Source organism: Sturnira hondurensis, unplaced genomic scaffold (genome assembly GCF_014824575.4).
Source record: "Sturnira hondurensis isolate 20B ecotype Veracruz unplaced genomic scaffold, ASM1482457v3 Scaffold0001872, whole genome shotgun sequence".
In the NCBI taxonomy this organism is placed as follows: Eukaryota; Metazoa; Chordata; class Mammalia; order Chiroptera; family Phyllostomidae; genus Sturnira; species Sturnira hondurensis.
This window is the reverse complement of record NW_028074503.1, coordinates 23,307,760-23,332,339: the sequence shown is the minus strand read 5'-3', so window position 1 is coordinate 23,332,339 and position 24,580 is coordinate 23,307,760. Positions and strand designations below refer to the sequence as shown.

At 45.9% G+C, this 24,580-nt stretch overlaps 1 protein-coding gene across 2 annotated transcripts in view; it reads right to left on the bottom strand.

Annotated features, from left to right (window-relative positions):
* CTIF (cap binding complex dependent translation initiation factor) overlaps nt 1–24,580 on the bottom strand; it is a 249,813-nt gene that overhangs the window by 29,862 nt on the left and 195,371 nt on the right. For both annotated transcript variants that reach the window (XM_037034004.1, XM_037034011.1), the window contains exon 10: nt 7,588–7,743. In XM_037034004.1, coding sequence (XP_036889899.1) covers nt 7,588–7,743 — 156 coding nt within the window. The remainder of the gene's footprint in view (nt 1–7,587; nt 7,744–24,580) is intronic.

Sequence of the window (24,580 nt, the reverse complement as noted above, 5' to 3'; positions counted from 1 at the left end):
CTCCAGGAGGAGGAATGCAAGAAGCCTGCTGTGGAAATACAACAGAAGAGTGTGGCTGCGGCCGCACGGGACTCACGAGAGACTTTCCAGGAATCAGGGGCTGTGTCTGAGTGTGGTGGGGGCTTGGCACTCAGTGAGGAGAATGGACATCCCCCCCCACCCCCGCCCGTCATTGGCATCCTGTGTCGGGATACTTCCTGTGAGCAATGCCTGGAACACAGTTTGCTTTCAACAGGAACCCACAATGTGTCAACCCACTGAGGGGCTGCCAGGCGTCCCTGCTTCACATGACCATGTCACTTACTTTAAACCTTAAAATAAACCTGCAGGGTGAGTATTATTTCCATGTGACAGAGAGAAAATTGAGGTGCAGAAAGATTAAAGAATTAGATCAAAGCCTCACAACTAGTAAGTGGCAGAGCTGGGATCCGAACCCTAGTTTCTCTGGCTCTTCCAGCTGTGCCCTTCCCACAGCTCTTTGCTCACCAGCAGCTGCTCACTAAATGCACCTAAGATGCGGCTGCTCATATTTTCCCAACGTCGACTGCACATTGGAGCCAGGTGGAGAGCTTATATCCTCCCCCTGCAAACCCCACCCCTACAAAGTTTGGCTTAACTGGCTGAAGGAGAGGTCTGAGAATTTGTAATTTTGTCAAAACTTCTCCAGATGGTGCAGGGCTGGGGGTCTAGGCTGCATGGAGGATAATTTTTAAATCAGGTGCCCTGGGCGACCTTGGCCTATTTTGGCCACAGTGGACCCTGCTGTGGATCCTGCCTCCGCCCATCCCCGCCCCTCGCCGGGGCGATAGAATGCAGCCCTATCCCTCTCTGGGGCAGGGAGGAGCAGTCCCCCTGGGAAGATGCCTCTGGAGAGTGTTCTGCTGGACTCTCCAGCCCCATGAAATGGCAGAGGATCCCCACCCACACCCACTTCATCTCAGCCTTTTCCGATGTCAGATTTCCCCTGGAGCCAAAACAATGTGAGCAATTGAACACACGCTCAGGCAAAAAGTTAAAAAAGTGGCTCTCATTGTTGCACAGAGCAATTTCATTTCCTGAGAAGCCCGACTCCCTGCCCTCTGCGTTCTCCCCAGCCTGCCTGCTGGCCTCCTCTCAGAGCCCAGCCAGTCTCATCCCTGGGGGGTGCCCCACGAAGGCAACTCTCAGAGGTACCTGCCCCCTCCCTCCCCTTTCCTCAGGAGGGTGGGGAGGGTGGATGGGTTTCTGGGGCCTGGAGGGCAGGAGAGCAAGGGACCCAACCAGAGGGAGAGGTTGGTGGGTCAGAGAGGGTGCAGAAGGATGAGAGATTCCTGACCGAGGCGCACCCTCCCTCCCCCCTTTTCTCTGCTCCCGACCTCTGGCAATGGCCCCGGACTTGGAAGAGAGCAGGAAGATGACAGTCCCGGGTAGAGATGGACTGTGGGGATGCGAATAGGAGAGCAAGAATGAGAGGGAGTGTACAGAGACAGGTCCACTGTGCATGGGCAAAGGCTGCTGAAAACAGCAGGCGTAAGGGGTTAAAAACCACTCGCGTTTTTTTAAGAGGAATTTTTGAGAGCTCTTGAAGTAAGGGGCCCAGAGAGAAGCAGCTGGTGACCACGGGAAGGAGTCTGCGGAACCACCGCGGTCACAGAGGTGACAGAGGCGCGGAGGGGCCTTAATGGATGGAGCTGGGTGAGCCAGGCCCAAACCCTGGTAGGTTGGTTCCTGCTGAGATGGGAGATGATGAAACCCTTAGCTTGGGCAACAAACGCTAATTACCGTCCTCCCGTGTGTGGAATCCTTGCAGCCACTGTTTGGCCGAGGACCTCGTCAGGATGAAGGGGTCCTTAGGGTTCTATTAAAAAACACCATGACGGATGTCTTATATCCATTTGTTTGTACCTTTACTATTTTTCACCAAGAGTTGGTAGTTTTCAGTGTATAAGTCTTTCACTTTCGTAGTTAAGTTTATTCCTAAATATTGTATTCTTTTTGATGCTATTGTAAATTGAATCATTTCCTTAATATTCTGTTCAGATAGTTTGTTACTAGTGTGTAGAAATGCAATTGATTTTGAATGTTGATTTTTGTATCCCGACACTTCACTAAATTCATTTATCACACCTAACAGTTTTTTTTTGGTGGAGACTTTAGAGTTTTCTATATATAAGATCCTGTCAGCTGTAAACAAAGACAATTTTACTTCTTGTTTTCTGATTTGGAAGCATTTCATGTCTTTTTCCTGCCTAATTGCTCTGGCTAGGACTTCCCGTAACCTGCCGAGGGGAAGCGGTGAGAGGGGGCACTCTCGTCTTGTTCCTGATTTTGGATCAAGAGAGCTCATATTGTTGAAATGTTCATGCGAGCCAGAGTGACCTACGGACTCAATGCAACCCCTATCGAAATTCCAGTGACATTTTTATAGAAATAAACAATTCTGAAGTTCACATGAGACCACAAACGATTCTAAATAGCCAAACAACCATGAAACAAAAACAAAAACAAAAAAACCAACAAATCAGGAGGCATCACACTTCCTGATTTCAAAATATATTATAAAGTTATGGTTGCTAAAACAGGCATATAGATCAATGGGATGGAGCTGAGAGTCCAGAAATAAATCCATGTATATAGGGCCAACAGATCTTTGACAAAGGTGCCAAAAAATAAAAAAAAACCCAAAACGTAACGGGGAGGGGAAAGTCTCTCCAACAAACGAGGTTTGCAAGGCTGGATACCCACACGCAGAAGGACAAAGCAGGACTCTTCCACCACACACATCAACTGTGACTCGTCAAAGAAAACACAGGGGAAAAGCGTTATGACATTGGTCTTGGCAGTGCCTTTCTGGGTATAACACCAAAAGCACAAGAGCAGAGCTAGACAAGTGGGACTACGTCAAACTTAAACACTTCTGCCCAGCAAAGGGGCAGATTTCTCTACGCAATCGGTAGAGAAAACACGCCCTGCAGGATGGGACAAAATATTACCAACCATGGATCTGATAAGGGGTTGATTCTCAGAAACACAGGGTCCGGCACAAATAACGTCCCTTGTGTATTACAAAAACTTTTATTATAAAATCATTAGCACATAATTCTGTAACATATCACGAACACCGAGTGACATTTTAGGTGAATGTTCAAAATAAATCGATAAAGTATTACCCCCCCATTACTACCCTACCATACCCCACCCACCACACTCAAGCAGGCCTTGCTTCTGCCGGACCCTGGATATAAGAAACACCTACCACCCAACAGGAAACCAGACTTAAAAAACGGGCTATGGATTTGAATCACATTTTCCCAAAGAAGACCTCCACGCAGCCAACAGGTATACGAAAACATGCTCAGTGTCACTATTCACCAGGGAAACCCACGTCAAAACCAAGCACCTGACATTAGTTAGGAGGGCGCAAGTAGGGTTACGGTTGTTTGTGTGGAAAAATACAGGTTCATAAATAAGTAATAATACAAGAATAGACTCAGTGTTCTGTGTACTCACAACCGTAAATCTACTTCTGTCCACTCTTGTACATGTAAAAGACAACAGGTGTCGGGAAGGGTGTGGAGAAATCAGAACTCCTAGACACTGTTCATGGGAATGTAAAACAGTACGGGCTCTATGGAATTCGGCAGGGAGGGGCCTCACACACACAGAGCCACCGTCTGAGCCAACAGCCCCGCCTCTGTGTCTTCATTCAGAAGAAGTGAAATCACAGTCTGGAAGAGGCAGCGGTGCCCCCTACTCGTTGGAGCACTGTTCACAGTAATCAAGAACTGGAAACGAGCTAAGTGTCCACTGACAAATGAATGGATTCAAAAATGTGCTGTATACACACGACGGAATACTATTCAGCCTTTAAAAAGAAGGCCGTTCTATCACATGCAATGACATGCATGAATCTGGAAGACATTCCGCTAAGTGAAACAAGCCAGTCACAGGACAAATACTACATATTTCCCCAAAACAGTCATACTCATAGAGACAGGGAACAGAACGGTGGCTGTCAGAGGCTTGGGGGCAGGGGAAGCAGGAAGCTGCCAACCGCTGGGGACAGACTTTCAGTTACGTAAGACGAGTAAATTCCAGAAAGCCGCCCAACCTTGTGCCTACAGATAACAGTATTTTGTATACTTCGAAATCTGTCAAGAGGACAGGTCGCATGTTCAGTGTTTTTACCACAATAAAACATTTAAAAACATTAACAAAATTAAAAAGGGCCGGTGAGGCCGGTGCAGTTGTAGACAGGAGGGCAAGGAGACTTGGGCAGCTTTGGGCCATCAATAACACTCTTCAATCACTCTGAAAACCATCTTGGCAGAAACCGTTGGCTCTTAAACAAATTAAAGAACTCATTGAAAATTATTCCTCTCTGTCCCTCAAAGAAGGATCTCTGATTGGCAAATGCTATTCATGGCAAAAACAGGATCGATTCCACAAAGAGAGATTTTGCCTCCGCCCTGTATCGGGCGCTGGGCTGTGCCTGACAGGAGAATGCGAGTAGCCAGAGCTCAGCTTCCGGGCAGGGAAGCAGGGCGGGCAGGAGCAGGAGCGCCAGGGTTCAGACCTAGATTCCAACAGGACTCTGCTGCCTGCTGGCTGCGTGGCCCTGAGCAAGATGCCTGACCTCTCTGTTCTCTGGAAAATGAGGATGATAACGTTTATTGTCTGAGTTAAAAGGGAAGAGAATGCAAGGCATGCTTTGGACAACCCTGTCCACTGAGCTATTACTACAAGCCGTAGTATAAGGCGACATGACAGGATGGAGCTGTAAGGATGGGTGCTCTGGATGCAGGGAGGCATGGAGGTGGGTCTGGGCCCACGCCAGGACTGAGCAGGAGGGCTTTGGGGTGCAGCTCCAGCCATGTCTTATTGGAATGGGTTGGGGTGTGACCTAACCCCAACCCCTGGATGTCATTTAGTGGGCAGCTCGAATGGTGGGCCAGGGGGTGGTTCTGGCAGTTGGGAGGACCCCAGGGCAGGGTGAGCCCTGTTAATTTAGGACCAGCCACCTGCATGGCCTCAGGGGAAAAGCCTAAACCTTTCCAGCATGGAGAGAGGCAGCAGCAGTGTCTTTGGCTTCCAGAAACTTCTTAGAGCTGGCTCCATTTGCTTTGGGTCAGGCCTGGGTATGAGTATGTATGTGTGTATGGTAAGGTAGGGGAGGCAACAACAGACTCTTAAGAATTCAGGTGTCTCTCTACTGGATTCTGGGGAAGGCACAGGCTCTCCAAAGGGGCTGATAAGACCCCCAGGGCAAACCTTTTTGTCCTGATCTTTTCTTAAGGTCCTGTTCTAGGGAAGCTGAGTTCCCTATCTGAGAGAGCTCCAGATCGGGGGTTCAGGAGCTCTGGGCCAGGTCTGGCACAGGACTGGCTGTGTGTCCCTGGAAGGGCATTCAGCCCCCCTGCCCCTTTAAGACTGGGTGTGTGCCCAGGCCCTGAGTCCGACTGGAGGACACCCAGCTCTGAGAGCCACCCTGCCCCAGAACAAGGCCCCTGGCACTTCCTTCCACATTCCAACCTGGCTGCCCTAGTGCACTTAGCACCCTCTGCTCACCACATCTTCCTCCCCAAATCCTGTAGATTACGCAGCATGATCTCCCTTTGCAAAGGAGCTGAGGCTCAGGGCAGGTGAATCTTCCCCAGGATGGCACAGCTAGACAATGGGAGAGGCAGAATTTGAACCCACAGCTGATGCTCTCGAACCACCTCACCATGAGGCCCCAAGTAGATAGGTTGGAACATGGGGCTCCTGTTTCCTCTTCTACAAAGTGGTGGAAGCCATAGATGACTCACTTGCTCTTTAAGTTCACCGTGAGCGTGGCAGAGGTTTGTGCTTGTGTCACTGTTCCAAAGAGGCGAATGCATCAAACAGGCGGGCACCTTCCGGATCTCGCCAGAACATCTGCGCTACCTCAGGCGGGGTTGGAAGTGTCTGGGCAGCTGGGGCCAGTGCTTGGCCCTGCTTCCTGCTTGGGGGAGCAGGTGACGGCAGTACCGGGGGTGCCCAGGTCACACACAGGGAACATGTTGGGACAGTCCAGGTTATTGCCCTAGAACAGTACTGCTTTCTGCCTTAAGGTGGGTTGTCAGGGGCTCAGGGCAACTCAGGCAGGGATGGGGGACCCCCAAGAGGCCATCTGGGCTGGCCTCCTCCCTCCAAGAGGGCAGCCTTCGGGTCATCCCCAGAGGAATACCACAGAACAAAGCCACAGCCTCTCTTGGTGTTGTGCTCTGAGCTTAAGACACTTGGAGAGTGAAATAGAATCGGGTGAGACCACTGTTTGAATCTGAGAAACAAGTCCGGATTCAAGTGCACATGTTAAGACGATGTCTGGCTGTGCCCAGTGGCAGAGGCTCATGGCCCTACAGGGTGCCCAGGAGAGGTTGCGCGCTCTGCCTTCCCGGGCGCCATGCAATCTGGAATGAGCACTTCCTCACAAACCACTGCTTCAGAACTGTTCACAGAGACCCCTGCCTTCTCTTCAACCACTCTACTATCTTCCTACCTGGTTCTATTGGTTCCCCAGAGGCCACTCTGCCTTAGGTCCTGGGACCTGCTGCTGGGGGTGGGAGGGGACAGCATGTGGGAAGTGTGGGCTGACCCTGGCTCCCATGCAGTGCTGCAGAGTTGCATGCTCTCTTGGGACCTTCTCTGACCAAGCCTCTTGGCTCCCGGTCACTCCTCCACCTCCTCCTTGCTGGCTCCTGTCCCCTCCTCCACCTGCACCCTCTCCCTGGGTGACCCCATCCAGTCCTCAGCCCTGAGCACCAGGTATACATCAACACTTCACCCAATGCTCAGCCTGCGTTCCCAGGCTGACCCCTTCTTGATCTGCAGATTCGTCTACCTGAGCAACTACGTGACAGCTCCAAGGGACGACCCACAGGTCACCCAAACATACAAAACCGATTCCTGGTTTTCACTGTTGCTTGATTCTCTTCCAGAGTCCCTTATCCCAAACAATGGTGCCAGGGGGCTGGTACCCCAGGAGCCCACAATACTTTCACCCTTCTGTAGTGCCCATGGCAGCAGGGTCTGCTGGTAACTCAGAAATACTCCAGGAACGCAAACAGCCCTCCTCACTTACTTACTCAGCTGTGTTCCCCGCCCCACCAGTGAGCTCCCGGCTTCCACATTTGCCCCTCCCAGTTCTGTCCATGAAGGCGGCCAGTGTGACCTCCCAGAGTGGGTTATAGTGGCTGGTAGGGCAAGTACCCTGTTGACTCCTTGTTTCTCAAATGTTTCTTGGTTGTTCTTATTTCTTTTTCAGATGAAATTTAGAAGCAAATCTTTAAATATGTATATATATAATTCAACACTAAACCAATCCAGTCCAAAGATCCATTCATTCACATAATGTCTCCTGCAGGCAGGGTCTAGACCATGAGTCCCGGCAGTCTGAAATGCTTTCTTTGGAGGGAGGCTACTTCCCTTTCTGTAAACTCAGTAAATAAAAACCTGGCTTTAGTAAACGGAAGGGGATAAAGCGATGGACCACGACTTTGCACCTGTGACCCCTCAGCTTTCCTGGCACCTCGGAGCTGAGTTTCCATCCCGCACGTTGCAGCGCCGGCTCTCAGCACAGCGTCTTACCTCCCTGAGGCAGGTGTAGATGGGGCAGACCAGCACGCGGAAGGGCTCGCCGGTGCTGCTGCGCATGGTGCCGAAAACCTCGCACAGGAAGGTGATGAAGCCCAGCCAGCGCTCCACGTCCTGCCGCTGCAGCTCCTCCCGCACCGTGAAGTCCTTCTGCGGAGGAACAAGACGCCGGGTCAGTCTCAACGGGGCCGAGGAGGGGCCTGCTGTCTAAGGGGCTGGTCCGAGGCAACTGGCGAACCCCGTGTTTTCGAGGAGGAAGGGGGTGGGTGACGCGTGGCCGGAGCATGAAGGCTGGGACTCAGGGTGGGCAGCAGGACCACTGTGATCTTTGGCCACAGCACCTGCTCTTCAGCAGGTACCCTCAGACTGGGGGCCCCTCAGCCCTGCCTCAGCTGACTTCAAGACTGAGATGGGGGGCGGAAGAGGACACTTTTCCAGAGGACACCTCCCCTATTCAACTCCCCATGCCTAAGTCTCTCCCTTTGCTAACCTCCAAATGGCGCCCTTCACGGAGGGAGGGCAATCAGAACGTTGCCAGGTGCGTATTAGCAGTGGTCCACTGAAGCCCAGCCCTGGGCTAGAGACAGCTACAGTCCCTGCCTGCAAGGGACCTAGAGAATGGTAGAAGAATTAGAGTCCCTCACTCATTCATTTACCCTCCTTGAAAGTATTATTACCCCATTGCGTGCCAGGCACTGCACTAAGGCTAAGATAAGACATGTTAGCTCATAGCTATGTTACAAGAGCCATTGGGAGCTCCAGGTAGAGGTACATTGGGAGCTCACATTTATTTAGCCAGAGAACTTTCATTTTAATTTCAGAGAAAAAAATTCTACAAATAGCTGGGAAGGGAAAAAAAAAGCACGCTAGATTTTCTTACAAAGGAGTGGTATTGTTGTCCTTTCACACTGGATGTTAAAATTCAGAGATATTGAGGCAGCATCTTCATTTGCTTGAGGATAAAAGGACACACCCAGTTATGAGTGCAAGCAAGAGAAAGAATCTTACATAAGCAAATGTTTTTGAAAATCCCACCCACGTGCTTGTCTTTAAAAAAACAAAATCTAAACGGTACAGCTGCCATGGAAAGCAGTGTGGTTGTCCCTCAATAATTAAAAATAGAATCACAGTATGATCCAACAATTTCACTTCTGGGTATATATTCAAAAGAACTGAAAGTAGGGTCCTGAAGAGATATTTGCATATCCACGTTTACAGCAGCATTATCGACACGGTTCAAGAGGTAAAAGCAGCCCAAGTGTCTATTGATGAATGAATGATAAAAAGTGGTCGGTGTGTACAATGGAATATTATTCAGCCTTAAAAAGGGAAGGAGTTCTGACGTATTATACAGCCTGGGTGAGGAGGACATTACGCTCAGTGAATAAGCCAGTCACAAAAGGACAAACATTGTATATTCCAACAAGCATCTAGAGTAGTTAAAATCATAGAAACAGAAAGTAGAATGGGGGTTGCCGGGAGGTGGGGGGAGGGGGCCATGGGTTAAAGTTTCAGTTTTTGGCAAGATAAAAATGTTTTGGAGATAGGTTGCATAACGATGTGACTTATATTTAATATGACTGAACTGTATACGTATAAATGGTTGAGATGGTAAATTTCATGTTACACATTTTTTCTTCTTACCACAATTAAAAATAATTAAAAATTTGGAAACTTTCTCCAATGCAACAAAATTTATGACTCCACTTCAAAGAAATCGTGGTCTAGAAGGACCGGAAGTGAAGTCAAAGTAAGTAATCAAAATTGTGGTTATAAGACTGAATCAAAAGCCAGAAATAATCCTTAAAAGAGAGGATATTTAGGCCTGGCTGGTGTGGCTCAGTGGATTGAGCCCGGGCCTGTGAACCACACGATCGTGGTTCGATTCCCAGTCAGGGCACATGCCTGGGTTGCAGGCCAGTTCCCAGCAGGGGACTCGCAAGAAGCAACCATACATTGATATTTCTCTCCTTCTCTCCTTTCCTTCCTCTCTAAAGAAAAATAAATAAAATCTTTAAAAAAAGAGAGGATATGTAATTTCTAAATGTAATTTAAATAAGAAGTTCATAATAGTGTGACTTAATCTAAGATTAAATTACTAAAGACTGATAAATACTGGGTAGAGAGGGGCAGAAGATCACAAAGCACACAGCATTTTATAATTTAGATTGTAAGGTTTCATAAGAGGTTGCTTCTTTCCTAAGTTTGATAATCAGAGAAATAGAAATTAAAGTATACCTTTAAAAACATTAAAGTAAGTACTAGTAACCATAAGCAGAACTGGAAACAAGGCAGATAAAATAAATAGATGAGCAAAATAATTGTGGGCAAATGAAATTAAAGCACTAGTAAAGGCAAAGTAGTTTTCAAGATTACGATCATTAAATAACATTAAAGGGTTATTTATATCGAGAAAAATACAACCCATAATAAGTAACATAAAACATCACACACTGCATAGCATAGACTCAAAATAGAGTTATATTGGGAAATACAAGCACTAGCATTCTATGACTGATTACATTTACAAAAATTAATGACCTGGATCGCTTAAGTAATGTAGTTAATAAGACTACATTGAGACTGGCCTCATTGTAAGTTGTGATTCTACTATGAGTTTGAAAATGTAGAAATTCTACAGGTTGCATACTTGGAACAAGAATTAAGAACAATTAAAAGAAATAGACAATTATCAGACCAGGTAATGAAGCCCAGGTTAGAATGACTACTGTATATTGATTTAAACCAGTCTTCTTAAAGTTATGCAAATTTCTATACTTAATCATAAATTAATTCATTTTCCTAACCAAAAGGTGTCCATTTCTCACCCAAAATGAACTGTGCTTTTTGGGGGACAAAAATTGATTAGCAGATGAAATCTGTCCAGAAAGTATCCAGCCATATACTACAAAAGAAATATTTGTATAAGAAAAATATAGACAAGATACAAGAAACACTATACACAGGACAATGATGCCTCAGTCTCATTCAAAGTGGGCACCTTGGGACCTCACACAGATCTCCCAGAGTCTCTTCCACTATTCAAGACATTCTGCAAAATCCTTTGTTGGAATCACCATCAGCTGCCCCATTGTATTTTCCTGAATCTCATCGACAGTCTGAAATCTCTTCCCTTTCAAAGGTGACTTTAGTTTTTGGAAAAACCAGAATTTTCCGTGTGCCAAATCTGGATTGTGGGAGGGCTGAGTTACCTGGGCGATTTGATATTTCAAAGACGTGATGTATCAGAGACGTGATACATAAGCGGCCATGTTGTCATGATGAAGCTGCCAATTACCAGGTGCCCACAGGTTGGTTTCGGCATATTGCATCTCTCATCTGACGAAGAACATTGAAGTAGTGCTTCTTATTAAGTGCTTGGCCTGAAGGGGCATACTTAGTTCGTTTTCATATATTTATCAGCAATTTATGTTTTGACACATGAATTACCTTTTAATGCCCTTTACCCTTACCCTTGTGACAAGGGTAAGTGTAAAGGGCATTAAAAGATAATTAGAAAACACCTTCCCAACCAAAAAACACAGTTAACATGGTCTTGATCTTGATGCAACTTTGCTGCACCTCCTTTGGGCACGAAGAACCAGGCCACTTCCACTGGGACGAGTGGGCCTTCATTTCTGGATCATAGCTATAGACATCTGATTCATCTCTGGTTATGACCTTCTTGGGGAAATCTGGTTCACTGGTAGCAGTTTGAATCAAGTCATTAGTAACTGCAGCACGATGTTCCTTCTGCTCTGGTAGCAGAAGCTGAGGAATGAATTTTGCCACGACGTGTTTCATGCCAAGATCCTGCGTCAAAATCTCACACACGGTAGCTTTTGGAACCCCCAGATCAGCTTTTGGTTCTTGCACTGTCGCTGATCTTTGTTGATTGCAGCCTGGACACGTTCAACACTCTCAGGTGCTCTGCTTGTTGCAGGTCTTCCAGAATGTGGGTCCCTTTCAACAGATTCTCAACTGTCTTTGAAGCATTTGTGCCACACTTTTATTTGTGCTGCACTCATTGTATGATCCCTGAAAGCCTTCTGAATCATCTGAATGGTTTCCGCAGAGGAATGTTCAAGCTTAATGCAAAATTTGATGGAGATTCATTGCTCTACTTGCTCAGTCATTTTAAATGCAGTGGCCACATAATATACAGTAGTCACTCAACAGCATCTACTGCCCCCACTGATTAGTACAGTGAAGTCATCATTGTTCACACATGCACATTCCAGTCCTCTCTCCCTGGTTGCCAGGTTACATCTATGTCACGCAAACCATTCTCATTATGTTAACAATGGCTGGAGTTTTTTTGGACAGTTTGGAAATGTTTATTTGCATTTGAGAACTTTTTAGTTGCATTTATCTGCCTTCCAATCAGGAAGACTAGAAGGACATTTATACAACCTAAAGTTTAGCAAATACAATTTAAGGTCTACCTAGAATCACTTTCTTTAAGAATAAAGAAAGTTAGACAGAGCATTATTTTATACACACATAAGAAAGGTGGTGAAGTTGATTGGTATAAGTGGACTTGTGAAATTTTCTAAATCAAACACTTCTTAGAACACATTCTAAAAGAAGAATATTAAAGGAGACGTGTTCACTATTCTCAGCAATTTCATGAAAGATCAAATAAAGCCTCCTTAACAACTTGTATCTGAAGAGAATAGCTTTTTAACCAACTTGACTAGATTTCACTACATTAATAAAAACTAAGACTATCATTTAAAGGGTACATGCTAATAAAACTCTACAACACTGCCTATACACCTATATAGATATATGTACATATATATTGTTTGGCTATATCATTTTTCTTGATATATCTTAATAGCTATAAAATGGTCATATAATTTAAGGACTTTACCACTTCAGAGACCTGCATGGGAAAAAGGGAAATATATGATTTTTTAAAGATTTTTTTTATTTTTAGAAAGATGGGAAGGGAGGGAGAAAGAGAGGTTGAAACACATATATGTAAGAGAAACAATCAGTTGCCTCTTGCACACCCGCAACTGAGGACGTGGCCTGCAACCTAGGCACCTGGCCCGCAACTCAGGCATGTGCCCTGACTGGGAATCAAACTAGCAACCTTTCAGTTCACAGGCCAGCACTCAGCCCACTGCGCCCCATCAGCCAGGCCAAAAAGTATATGATTTTTTATTTAACAGTTAAATAATTTCCTCAAATACTTTATGTATTTACCTTCTTCAAAATGTTTAGAAAGTTTTTATAATCTCCAGTAATATAGCACTATTCTTGTATTCTAATTTCTGTTATATTTTCAAATTTTGGTAATGCCCGACTTCATATATTCTTTTTCATATTTCAGATAATTCATTCTAGATAAAAATTTCCCTCTTTAACTATTCAAGACAAAAAGTCCTTTCTCCCACAGCCTGTCATTTCTAGTCTCATTTCTATTGAAAATTCTAGGCCAGAATGGCCAGTGAAAGAGTTTCACAACCAACAGAATTTTTAACTCATAGTGGCTATAATTTGACATTTTGTTAATCTTGATTTTAATCTACTTAGAAAAGTAACTAGGAGTTTGCTATTTTGGGGCTGTATGTCTTAAGAACCAAAAAAGGTCAATACATGTTTTATGTTAAATTTTGCCCTTGGATTTTTTTGTGTTAAAAAAAAATGTTAAAATGTGTTACAACCTGCTACCTTTCATTTTAACTAAAAGTTTAAGCAGCAAACATAACCTGTTAGGAAGAATTACACTTTAAATGTCTCTTCATATGTAATATTTGGAATGCCTAGAATGCATACTTCAAAAAGTATACTACTCGCGCCCTGGCTGGTGTAGCTCAGTGGACTGAGCGCGGGCCTGCGAACCACACAAAAAGTATACTACTCGCTGTCAGGGAAGCAGGGAGTCAGGCTTCCTGGGCCTCCTTTCTAGCCTGGAAAAGACTTGTGACCAGAGGTTACTAGCAATCCATAGAAGTCTTACCTGAACTGGTTGAATGCCAGAGAGTATCTTACGGACCATAATTAAAAATATCATTTCACCTGGCTGGTGTAGCTCAGTGGATTGAGCGTGGGCTTGCAAACTACATGATCGCGGTTCGATTCCCAATCAGGGCACATGCCTGGGCTGCAGGCCAGTTCCCAGCAAGGGACTCACGAGAGGCAACCATACATTGATATTTCTCTCCTTCTCTTCCCCTCTAAAGATAAATAAATAAAATCTTTAAAAAAATATCATTTCATCTTGCCACTCAGTTTTCTCTCCTTACCTGGAACCATCCATTTAGAATGTGTTTTCTGGGTTTTCACAGCACGGAAATGAGATTTTTTACTTTAAACAAGAATGTTACTCTCTTTTAAAGCATCCTAAGGCATTCTATGGAGTAGGTAACCCTAAACATCAAAGGATTTAAGTTTAACTTTAGAACCATATTTTATAGTCCAAAAAAGGTAATACGCAAACTTTCAAAAATTTATTTATTTATTTTGAGAGAGAGGAGAAGGGAAGGACAAAGAGAAGGAGAGGAACATTATCGGTTGCCTCTGCAACGCCTCCTGACCAGGGACCAAACCTGCGACACAGGCACGTGCCCCACCTGGAAATTGAACCAGTGACCCTTCACTTTCTGTGATGATTCCCATCCCACTGAGCCACACCTGTCAGGGTAGGAAAGTGGAATTTGATTATGAGGCTGTAGCTACACAGAAGTCTTTATCCTGCAATTGTGATGCAAGACAGGGTGGGTAGCAATTTTCTAGTTGCCTAATATACTACAATGGAGTTTTTTATTAAATTAAAATGTGAAATAAACAGTTTCAAAAAGTAAAAAAAAAGTCAATTACTTGGATGTTTAAAAGATATTCTCCTAAAGAACGATGAAATAAAGATGTAATCAAATATATGATAATAAATTATTTAGGAAATAAAGCTATAAAATTTGTGGGATGTGGTCAACGCTATACTGAAAAGTACATTTATAGTTTTAACCATTTTAGCTATTAAAAAAGGAAGCAAATATGTTATCTAAATCTGTGCTGTTCAATCTGATAGCTACTAGCCCTATGTGGCCACTGAGTGTTCAAAATGTGGATATACAAACTGAGATGTGCTGTAAGGTGTAAAATAGATACCCTTTTTTTTGCCCTAGTTGGTGTAACTCAATGGATTGAGTACCAGCCTGTGAACCAAAAGGTTGCCAGTTCTAATCCCAGTCAGGGCACAGGCTCGGGTTGCAGGACAGGTCCCTAATAGGAGGCATGTGAGAGGCAACCACACACTGATGTTTCTTTCCCTCTCTTTCTCTCTTCCTTCCCCTCTCTCTAAAAATACATAAATAAAATCTTAAAAATATATAAAAAAGTAGATACTAGTTTTTGAAGACTTTAGTATAAAAAATAATGTAAAATATCACATTACTTTTAAAATATTCATTACATGTTAAAATTTGGGATATACTGGGTAAAGTAAAAGATATTATTGAATTTAGGACACTGTATAGATAAAGCCAGAAATTAATTAATTAGAAAATAGAGAAAGGAAATTATATATAAAGTCAAGAAATAGAAGTAAAATTAGAAATGCCAGCAAAATATGGAAACAGATATGGAGTAGATAAAAAGCATACTAAAAATTATTTATAACTTTATGCCAATGATTTTGGAAAAAACGATGAAATAGGTGATTTAAAAAAATAAATATATGCTGGGAGGGAGGGGGAGGGCTGGGTGGGTAGGCTGGGATGGGAGTGAAAGACAGAAAACTACTTGAACAACAATTAAAATAAATAAATAAATATACCAAACTTTACTAAAAAATAAATAGTGAGAAAAGACTAAAGATTGTAAGATAAAACAAAAAATTCTGAGAGAATGAAGAAGTCTCTAAAGTTACAATTTTTTTAGGTAAGTTGATTCAAGTTTTTAAAAATTAGACAACTACTCTGCTATGTAAACTTATTCTGAACATATAAAAAAGATACACATTTCCAGTTTCCTATTGGCAAATCTCATAATGATAATAAATTATAAATAAGAAAGTCTATGGTTAATTTCTCTAATGCGAATAGATATGAAAGTTCTAAATGAAATGCTAACAAATAGACCCACTATAATTAAGGAGATTTTATCCCAAAAAGGCAAGGATGATTTAGTATCAGGAAATCTATAAACATAATATATTACATCAATAGGCCTGATTAAAAAACAGCAGAAATATCCATGACCCTTGGAAGGAAGGAGATAAAATGATTTAACACAATTATGTATAAGTAAAACCCAAGAGAATTCTCTAATACAGATTAGAATTAATAATGGAGTTTGGGAATTAACTAATTAGTTAATAAGTGTTTAAATACAAAATTAATACACAAACATTAACAGTTTTTCTATGATAGGATTAATCAGCAAGATATTTTAATGCACAAAGGCTCATTAGTAAAGCAATATGAATTCTTAAGTGACATTAAGAAATGCACAAGATTTCTATGGAGAAAATTGCAAACTGAGCTGAGAGATTTCAGAGAAAGACTTAAATAAGTGAAGAAAGACATAGTGTTTCTTAATGGGCAGGCAGTATTGTGCAGGTGGTAATTCTTTTTTTTTTTACCTTGGATAAGACCTTTCAATTTTTATTTATTTTTTGTGATTTAAAAAAAATTTAAATTATTTTATTGTTCAATTACAGTTTTCCTTATTTTCTACCCCCCCCCCCTCGCTGAAGGTGGTAATTCTTAAAATGATTCAATGCTAATTTGTACTCCACATTCCAATGGGAACTTTGTGGGGAAAAGGGGAATGGAGACTTGAAAAAAAAATTCTAAAAGCGCCTTGAAAGAACCATGGGGGAGATAGCTAAAAATAAAGCAAAACAAAATTGTAAAGAGCTATGTCACTTTTCACCTGTCCGAAAGCTTTAAGAATCACGAGACTGTGGGACTGACGTAGGAATGGACAGCTAGATCAGAGAGCCTAGAAACAAATTTGGCATTCATCAGATTTAAGCCGTCGTGCCCCCGAAGAACCACAAATCAGTGGCGAAGTAAGCATTACTCACTACAGCACTGGTTCGGGGACAGCTGTCTAAGTGGAGGGGGGGAAGGGTAATTTACAGCCTCCTTCACACTGGGTCCTCAGATTAATTCCAGATGGAATACGGAGGTACACGTTTAAAAAAAAAGACACCGTAAGGACTTGAATAAAATTAAATCGAGTGTTCATCAAATATCTGGATGGAGAAGGGCTTTCTACGTTAACACAACACAGGAAAGCAGCGACACAGTATAAACACTTTCAGAAGGCAATTAATATTCCGGGGAAAGTATCCACAATAAGTGTGGATAAGGGTAAGGGTTAAGGGCATTAAAAGGTAATTCATGTGTCAAAACATAAATTGCTGATAAATATATGAAAACGAACTAATTAAATCTCAGTAGCAATCAAATGAATGAAAACACCATCCCCCCTCCCCACACTGTAGTTTAAAACTGAAAAATGGTAACTGTTAGTGCTGGTGAGGATGCAGTGAAATAGGAACGCTCATATACAGAGAGTGTAAATTGGTATCACTTTCCTGAAAAACTTAAAATAAGCTTTTTAAAGAGTGTTGTTATTGTTTGACTCAGTAATTGCACTTCTGGATAATTACCATAAGGAAATAATTAAAAATAACAGGAAAAATAAGCTTAATGCACACAATAATTCAACAACCTAAGCATCCAACAATAGGGAAATAATTATGTGATGATTCATGCACCCATTAAAAATTATATTTGTGAAATGTTTATAATAGCATGGAAAATGGCTATATAATGCTAAGTAAAAAACTCAAAATTCTATGTATTACATAATCTTATCCTTGAATACATTTTTAAAATAAGCAACCTAATTTTTATTTTTATTTTTTCTTAAATATTTTATTTATTTATTTTTAGAGTGAGGGGAAGAGAAGGAGAGAAAGAGTGTGAGAGAAACATCAATGTGTGGTTGCCTCTCATGTGTCCCCCACTGGGGACCTGGCCTGCAACCCAGGCATGTGCCCTGACTGGGAATCGAACCGGAAACCCTTTGCTTCACAGGCCTGTGCTCAATCCACTGAGCTACACCAGCCAGGGAGAATACATTTTTTTTAAAAAGATGAGGAATATCCAGTATTAACAGCAATTATTTCTTAATAGTGGAATTACGGGTAACCTTTATTTTTTAACTTTTTATTTTTTCTGAATTTCTTTACACTTCTGTGAACATTTCTTTTTATAATCAGAAAAACAGCTAGTTAGAAGGAAATTGGTGGGCTGTGACCCTTTTCCTTAGTTTAGGTTTTTTTCTTTTAAATTAGGACAGTGGAACCCTTGGAGAGTGACCTGCCAACTAGTACAGACCCTCACTAAAAAGGTGGCACAATCTGTTGTGGACATGCCAACCTGGAGGCCACCAAAACCCAGCCTATGTGTCTCCTCTGGGCACACACATTGCAGGTTGCCAGCTTTTCCTCTGCAACAAGGAGCTCTTTTCTGCCAACTGAAACGCGCCGTCCCGTGGGCCCCCAGCTCTGCCTCAAACTCAGTCTCCTGCATCCAGAACCAGAGAGGGGCCTCAGCTTGATGGCAACCATTTCAAAGTCTGGTATTTGGCTCCAGCTCCTCATCTGACCGGCAGGCTCCCTCCCAACAACCCCTAGTGCCGTTCCCCAAACTTTAAGGCTACCATTTAAGCCCTGTTTCCTGCCTAAAACTATTTATTGACGTACTGCTATTTCCTGCACTGGCCACATCAATAAGCCCTGAAAGCCATTCAGTGTCTCAGGTTTCTCAAAGCATGCTGGGAAATTCTTCCTGCTCTGGATAACCACATGAACTCTGGCATGATCGAGTCCCATGGTCCAGCCAAAAACAGCTGCCTTCAGGCAGAGGGGGGAAACACCCCCAGCCCCCGTGATGGCCAGCAGCCGCAGCAGGGGGATGCTGCCCTGAGACAGGGGAGGGTCATGCGCAAGGATCCCAGTGTATTCTGAAACCTCCTGAAGTAGACAGGCAGTGCCACAACCTCTGCAAACCCACCATCATTTCCTTCTCTTTCTTTTAAAATGCACGATCAAGGGAACTTTGCCCATCCACAATCCACACCCCTGGTGACTCTGGTTTGTTTCTGTGCAGAGAGGTGGCTGCTGCCACCATCTCCCCCGTGGGGAGGAGAAGCACACTTTTATTTACTGCTGGTAGGAAGTGTCTTTTTCCTTGAAAAGTCAGGATGGAATGTTAAAGGGATGGGTACTGGGGGGCTGGGGACAGCCCAGCAGCACATCCCTGGGGGCAGCATCGTGGAAGAATAACCCAGGCCTTGGCGTCACTCTGACCAGGTCAGACAGACCTCCTTGGCTGTAAGGAGTCACACATGTAATGTATTTGGCACACAGTAGGTGCTTAACAAATGACAGGGACCTCCTGGCCATTGTATCCCGAGTCAATCTGCCAAAGCCAGCTGCAGACCTGGCCACCGCTCCTCCTAGCAGGCTGTATGTGCGCAGCGCCAGCCGAGGGGCACGCCCACCAGGCTGCACTCACAGCAGGCCCTCACAGCCACATCGTGGTCCCAGCTGCCAGTCTCAGCTCAGTCCTGCTGGGCCCTGAGGCCTGGTGCTGGGGACTCAGCCGTACCTTGATTCTGGGACAGTGAGAGTTTGATGGAGAGGTCACTCCAGCTCTGGCAATAGTTTGCTGCAGCTCCCCATCCCGTCTAAAGGAAGAAGGCATCTCGGAGGCTGGAGTGAGCATGACGTTGGTTGCTTGCCTTGGGTCCTGTTGTCCACTGGGCCCTGCACTGCGCTCTGCCTTTGGGGGAGTCCTTTTCCACTTCAGGCTGGGCCCTTCCCTGAGTGTCCCTGACCTCATGGCCCCTGGCCCAGACACCTGCCCACGCAATGCCAAAGCCCTCCCCACTTCACCGCTTCATTCTGCTGGCCCCCAGACACTGTCAGTGTCCTCAGCTGTGAGGTGCAGAAGCCCTCTCAAACTACCTTAAGCACACAGGGCCTGAGCTGGCTTATGTGAGGAAGGGGTGGGTCCGAGGACACAGCTGGTGCACAGGGCTCAAAGAATGATGCCAGGGCTGGCCCTCCCCGCTGCTGCCTCTGCCTATCTTGGCTTTGTGCGTGTCGACTGCATCTCTCCTGCCAAGGATGGCTGTCAGTAGCTCCCAGTCACCATCATAATGGCTCCTGAGCTGAAGAAGGACAGATCCCTCCACCGCTGTGTCTGACCACAAATCTCAGGGAAGGATTCTGAATGGCCTGGCTCATCACATGACCTTCCCTCAGACCAATCACTGGGGACCTAGAGATGGGCTTCCCTTCTGATTTGCCAGACTCAAGTCATGTCACCAATTCTGTGGTAAGGCAGATGAGGTGCAGTGACAGATCCCCAGATCGCAAACAGAGACAACAGCTGCCCACTGCAAACACGGGCCCTGGCCTGGGACTCTCAGTGTGGCTTTCACACGTGCGCAATACACTCCTGAGCCTCATGTCTATCCCCTACGTGCTGGGGGTGATGTCTGCCCTTTGAGTCCCACTGAAAAGAATGAAGAAAGAGTGACATTATAGCGATGATCTTGAATTTGCTCTAAAAATAGCCATGAAAATCATGTCCAAAATGCCAACTCTTTAACTATTACTTATATTTTTAAAAAAAATCACTGGGGACATTCTCTGTGATGAATGATTCACGGCGCTGTGGCCGAGAATGCATTCTTTTTGGCACTTGGCTCCAGGCCAAAGGAACACATTGTGGCTGGACACTCCCACCAGCCACTTCCACTTGAATCTAGACTATTCTGGAGACATTTTCCAAGTTTCCCGGAGTGTTAGCACTCAGAATATTTCTGAGTTGGCAAAATCAGGTCAGGTAAGCTTGGCTCTGCTGATCCGTGGGCCTGGGTGTGGGGGAGGCACTGGGATGTGGTGAGGGTGAAGCTGGGAAGCTGGGCCCATTAAGTGGGAATGCTGTCTCACGCTTATGCAGGTGTGAAGCCTCAGCCTCAGGCAAGGAGGAGCCAGCACCTGCTGTGGCTGTGGCCATGGCCTTGAAAAGCCTTCAGAAGAGGCTCAAAGTTTGCTTTCCAGTCTGAGCAAGAAGAGAGGGCTGGATTGCCTGCTCCGTTTAGCCTCAGGAACACACTGACAAGTACCACTTGCCAGGGACAGGTGAGTAGGCTCATTGAGGTCCACCGAGATGGGGCAACTCTTAGTAACCAGGTGCTTAGTAGACTCTGCTGGCACTGCACCCTGGCGTCACTGGCTGCTTGCCTGCTTTTGGTGGCTGTTACTCCACCACGCATTCATGCAGCACTTTTTTCCCAGGTGCTCCCCACGAGTGTCACTGGCTCTCCCCCACACAGTACCTCACACTGGAGAACAAGGTCTAGGGGTCTGACTAGCCTTCTGAGCTGGTAGGGCTAGAACTCAGGTCTCTGATTCTGCCTGCTTCTGGAGACTTCTCTCCCAGCAAAACACCTGCCACGAGGCATCCTATTCGAAAAGGCCCACATGTAGGCAGGATAGCTGCCCGCCTCTGCCCTGTGCTTCCCTGGGGCTGTCCCAGGCCAGAGGGCCCAGCTGTGAGCTCTGCAGAGTGGAAATCCTCCCTGCCTGGTGGCCAGCCAGCCCAGAGTACCTGTGGGCTTGGAGGCAGGTATGGCCTAGGGCCTGATTCCACACAGGTAGGTCTGATCCATTGTATAGAGCTCTTTGTGGAAAGAAGGGTTGTGGTCACTATGGCCTCAGCTCTGGGAGCAAGATGACTGAAACACAAAAGGGCCCATTGCTGGCTGTGCCTCTGTGTCCTCATCTGTGAAATGGAAAGAGACTACTTGACCTGCACAGGGTCAAGGTGATGGAGTGATGAAACTGGCGTGAGTGCCTCCCTAAATAGGAGAGGGTTACTATGCCCCCTTTCTGAAGTCTGGTCAACCACGTGTACAGTGGACAAGTGTCCTGTCCAGGCTTCTCCATGTGAGGTAAGTGGGAGCTGAGGCCAGAACCCAGCTTATCCGGCTTTCTGGAGACTCCCAGAGTGTGCCCCAGAGGTTCTGCCTGAACCAGGCTCTTGCAAGAGGGTCAGGCCACCTCCTCCACGCAGAGCATCTGTCTGGGATCCCACTGCCCGGAGCCAGGCCCACAGGCCACACTCTGGAAGCAATCGGAAACTGAAGACTTGTGAAATCCTGTTCTCAATAAGTAGCCCCATTACTTCTGAAACCGTCTGGAAGGCTGGTGATAAAAATAGACGATTACACAGGCGTTATTAAACTATTTATAGAATTTGAGAAAACCCCTTGAAATGCTCACGAAAAGATTTGGCCTATAATGGGGATTCCAGAATGACTCAGCCTGAAGCCCAAATCTACCCGAGACTTTGAACTTTGCCACAGGATGAAGCCTTCAAAAGTCACATTAACATTTATAGGTCATTATTCCTCAGGGAAGCTGTAATGGGGGAGCTCACATCTTTTATCAAGCTGTATCCCAAAATGTTTTCTGAGCAACAGTTAAGTAACAGCCCTGGGGGGTGCACATGGGAGGGGCTGAAATAGAGGAGACCACCAGGTCCAGTGGGCTCAGGGAAGGCCAAAGTGTGCATCTGTGAAATGGGGGTCCTGGCTCCTGCCCTGCCTCTGGGAAACACACGTGGATACAGGCGTGGAAGTGAAGGCCCTGACTGTTATTTTCTGCAAAGACGTGAATGGAAGCTGTTTGCATCAGCCACCGTCTGAATGGACCCACTATTGCAACATGCCATTCCATTTGGTCCTATCCATCTGGACTTGATGTCTGTGCCATGCCCAGTGCCTCAAGGGCGGGGGTGGCCCTGAAGGACGCACTCAGGCCTTCTCTGTGAGCTGTAAGCTCCCGGACACAGACCAGATGTGCTTTCCTGTTGTTCCAAAGAGCCTTGGGTCACCTGTGGAGGTGGATGACGGGCCGTGGGGTGGGCGGAGGCTCAGTGTGCCTCGGTTCTGGGCAGAGCCCCTCTGCCGGGTCAGTTTCACGTGGTTGAGGACATTCCCGAAATTAAGTTTGGAAAAATAACTCTGCTACTAAAAATGTTTGAAAACCACTGGTGTGTTGTTGAGTACGCAGAGTGAGCTCGGAAGCCAGACAGGCCTGGCTGATCTGACTTCCACCCAGCCCCCAGACCTGGGCAAGCCCCAAGATCTCCCACAGTCTCCCATTCTCCACATGGGAAAGGGTAACAGAGCTAGACACCATGAGAATGACAAACCCCAGGCCAGGGGAGATACTCAATGAATGTTTGTCCCCTCCTGCTTCCCTGGCCTTCCCAAGTTGGGGACCAAAGACATCCATGCCAGGTGCGATGGGGTAGTCTGTCTGACCCTTCCCACCTGGCCAGAGTGTGGTGGGAACCAGAGTCAGGCAAGGGGGATGGTGCCTCTGAAGAGAGAAGTAGAAAGGTGTGTAGCATGGCTGACGGAGCCAGAGGTGGTGGCAAGAGTGGGGGGCCCTCTACTAGAAGCTGATGTCCTGGCAGTGGAATCTCACAAGATCCTTTATTTCCTTGACTAGACTGGAAACCTCTTGGTGTCTTTCTCTCTTTTTTTGCTGGACTCATGGACCTGGCAGAGAGAGAGAGAGAGAGAAGAGCTGGGCATAAAACAGCAGTGCGGGGACTCCTGTTGACTTGATTTGAGAGGAGACCTTCAAGATATATTTTTTAAGACTTTATGCATTTATTTTTAGAGAGAGGGGGAGAGAGGGAGAAAGAGAGAGAAACATCGATAGGTTGCCTCTTGCTTGCCCCCAACTGGGGACCTGGCCTGTAACCCAGGCGTGTGCCCTGACCGGGAATGAAACCAGTGACGTTCTGGTTTTGGTTTGTGGGAGGGCGCTCAACCCACTGAGCCACACCAGTCAGGGCGCCTTCAAGATATTTCTGATGATGGGGCTGCCCACTGAAATACTGGAGGAGTTGGGGAAGCAAAACCCATCTTGTTTCCATGCATACCAAGGAGTCTTACCCCGACTGCCCTAAGCTTCGCTCACCAGGCCTTGGGGACATTCCTTCTCTGGCCCTTGAGAAGCTGGCTCACATGCTTGTCCCCAACTCCTGACCTCGTCTTCGCTCCCAGAGGCCTCCGCTTTTGGTACCATCCACCACTGTATCTCGTTTGCTCTCAGTTACAGCATGCACCCAGTTTGGAAGTGTAAGCCCTGATGTATGTGCCCAGTGACTGCCTCTCCCACCCAGACTGCGAGGGCCATCAGGGCAGGGGAACTGGGTCTGTTTTACATATATCCCGTGACTAGGACCCAGTGGGCTCTCAGTGAGTATTTGCTGAGTTAACTGAATAAATAAACGGGGACTCCGAGGCAAGGGCAGTGCCAGGGAGGAGATACTGTTAAGGCTCAGGGTGAGGCGGTCTTCTGGCCTCTCTTCTAACAGGTGAGCTCCCTGCTGGATCTGATCTTGGCCTTGGAATAATGTCAGAGCGGGCACAAGCACAGGTGATGCTGGGTTGGGATGTAAAAGGCAGGGTGTTTTTAGGGGAAAAGGTGGGTGCTCAGATGAAAATGGTTCCTCCTCAACATGGAATCTGAGATGGCCCAAGGGAGGTGAGGGGGCTCCGAGATGGGAAAGGGGTATGTCATCCTTACTAGGCATGATCTCGTGAAGAGTCCAAAAGACCTGCCACGAGGGGCGATGTGACCTCGGGCATGTTGTTCACCTCACTGGGCCTCAGTTTGGTCATCCACAAAAGGGGGCTGATGACATTTGTCCCATCAGGCCCAGGAGTGGTGGTGAAGATGAAGTGAGGCCATGGCCATGAAATCCCCTGCCCTACAAAACTGGGCATTGGTCTTGATGAATGGAGACCACAGCCCCACAAAACCCAGCTAGATCTTGGCCTTGCACAAAGTAGCTGATCCAATGGACACTTCCTGAACTGATCCCTGGGACTATGGCTGCCAGCCGTTGCTGGTCACTTTCCC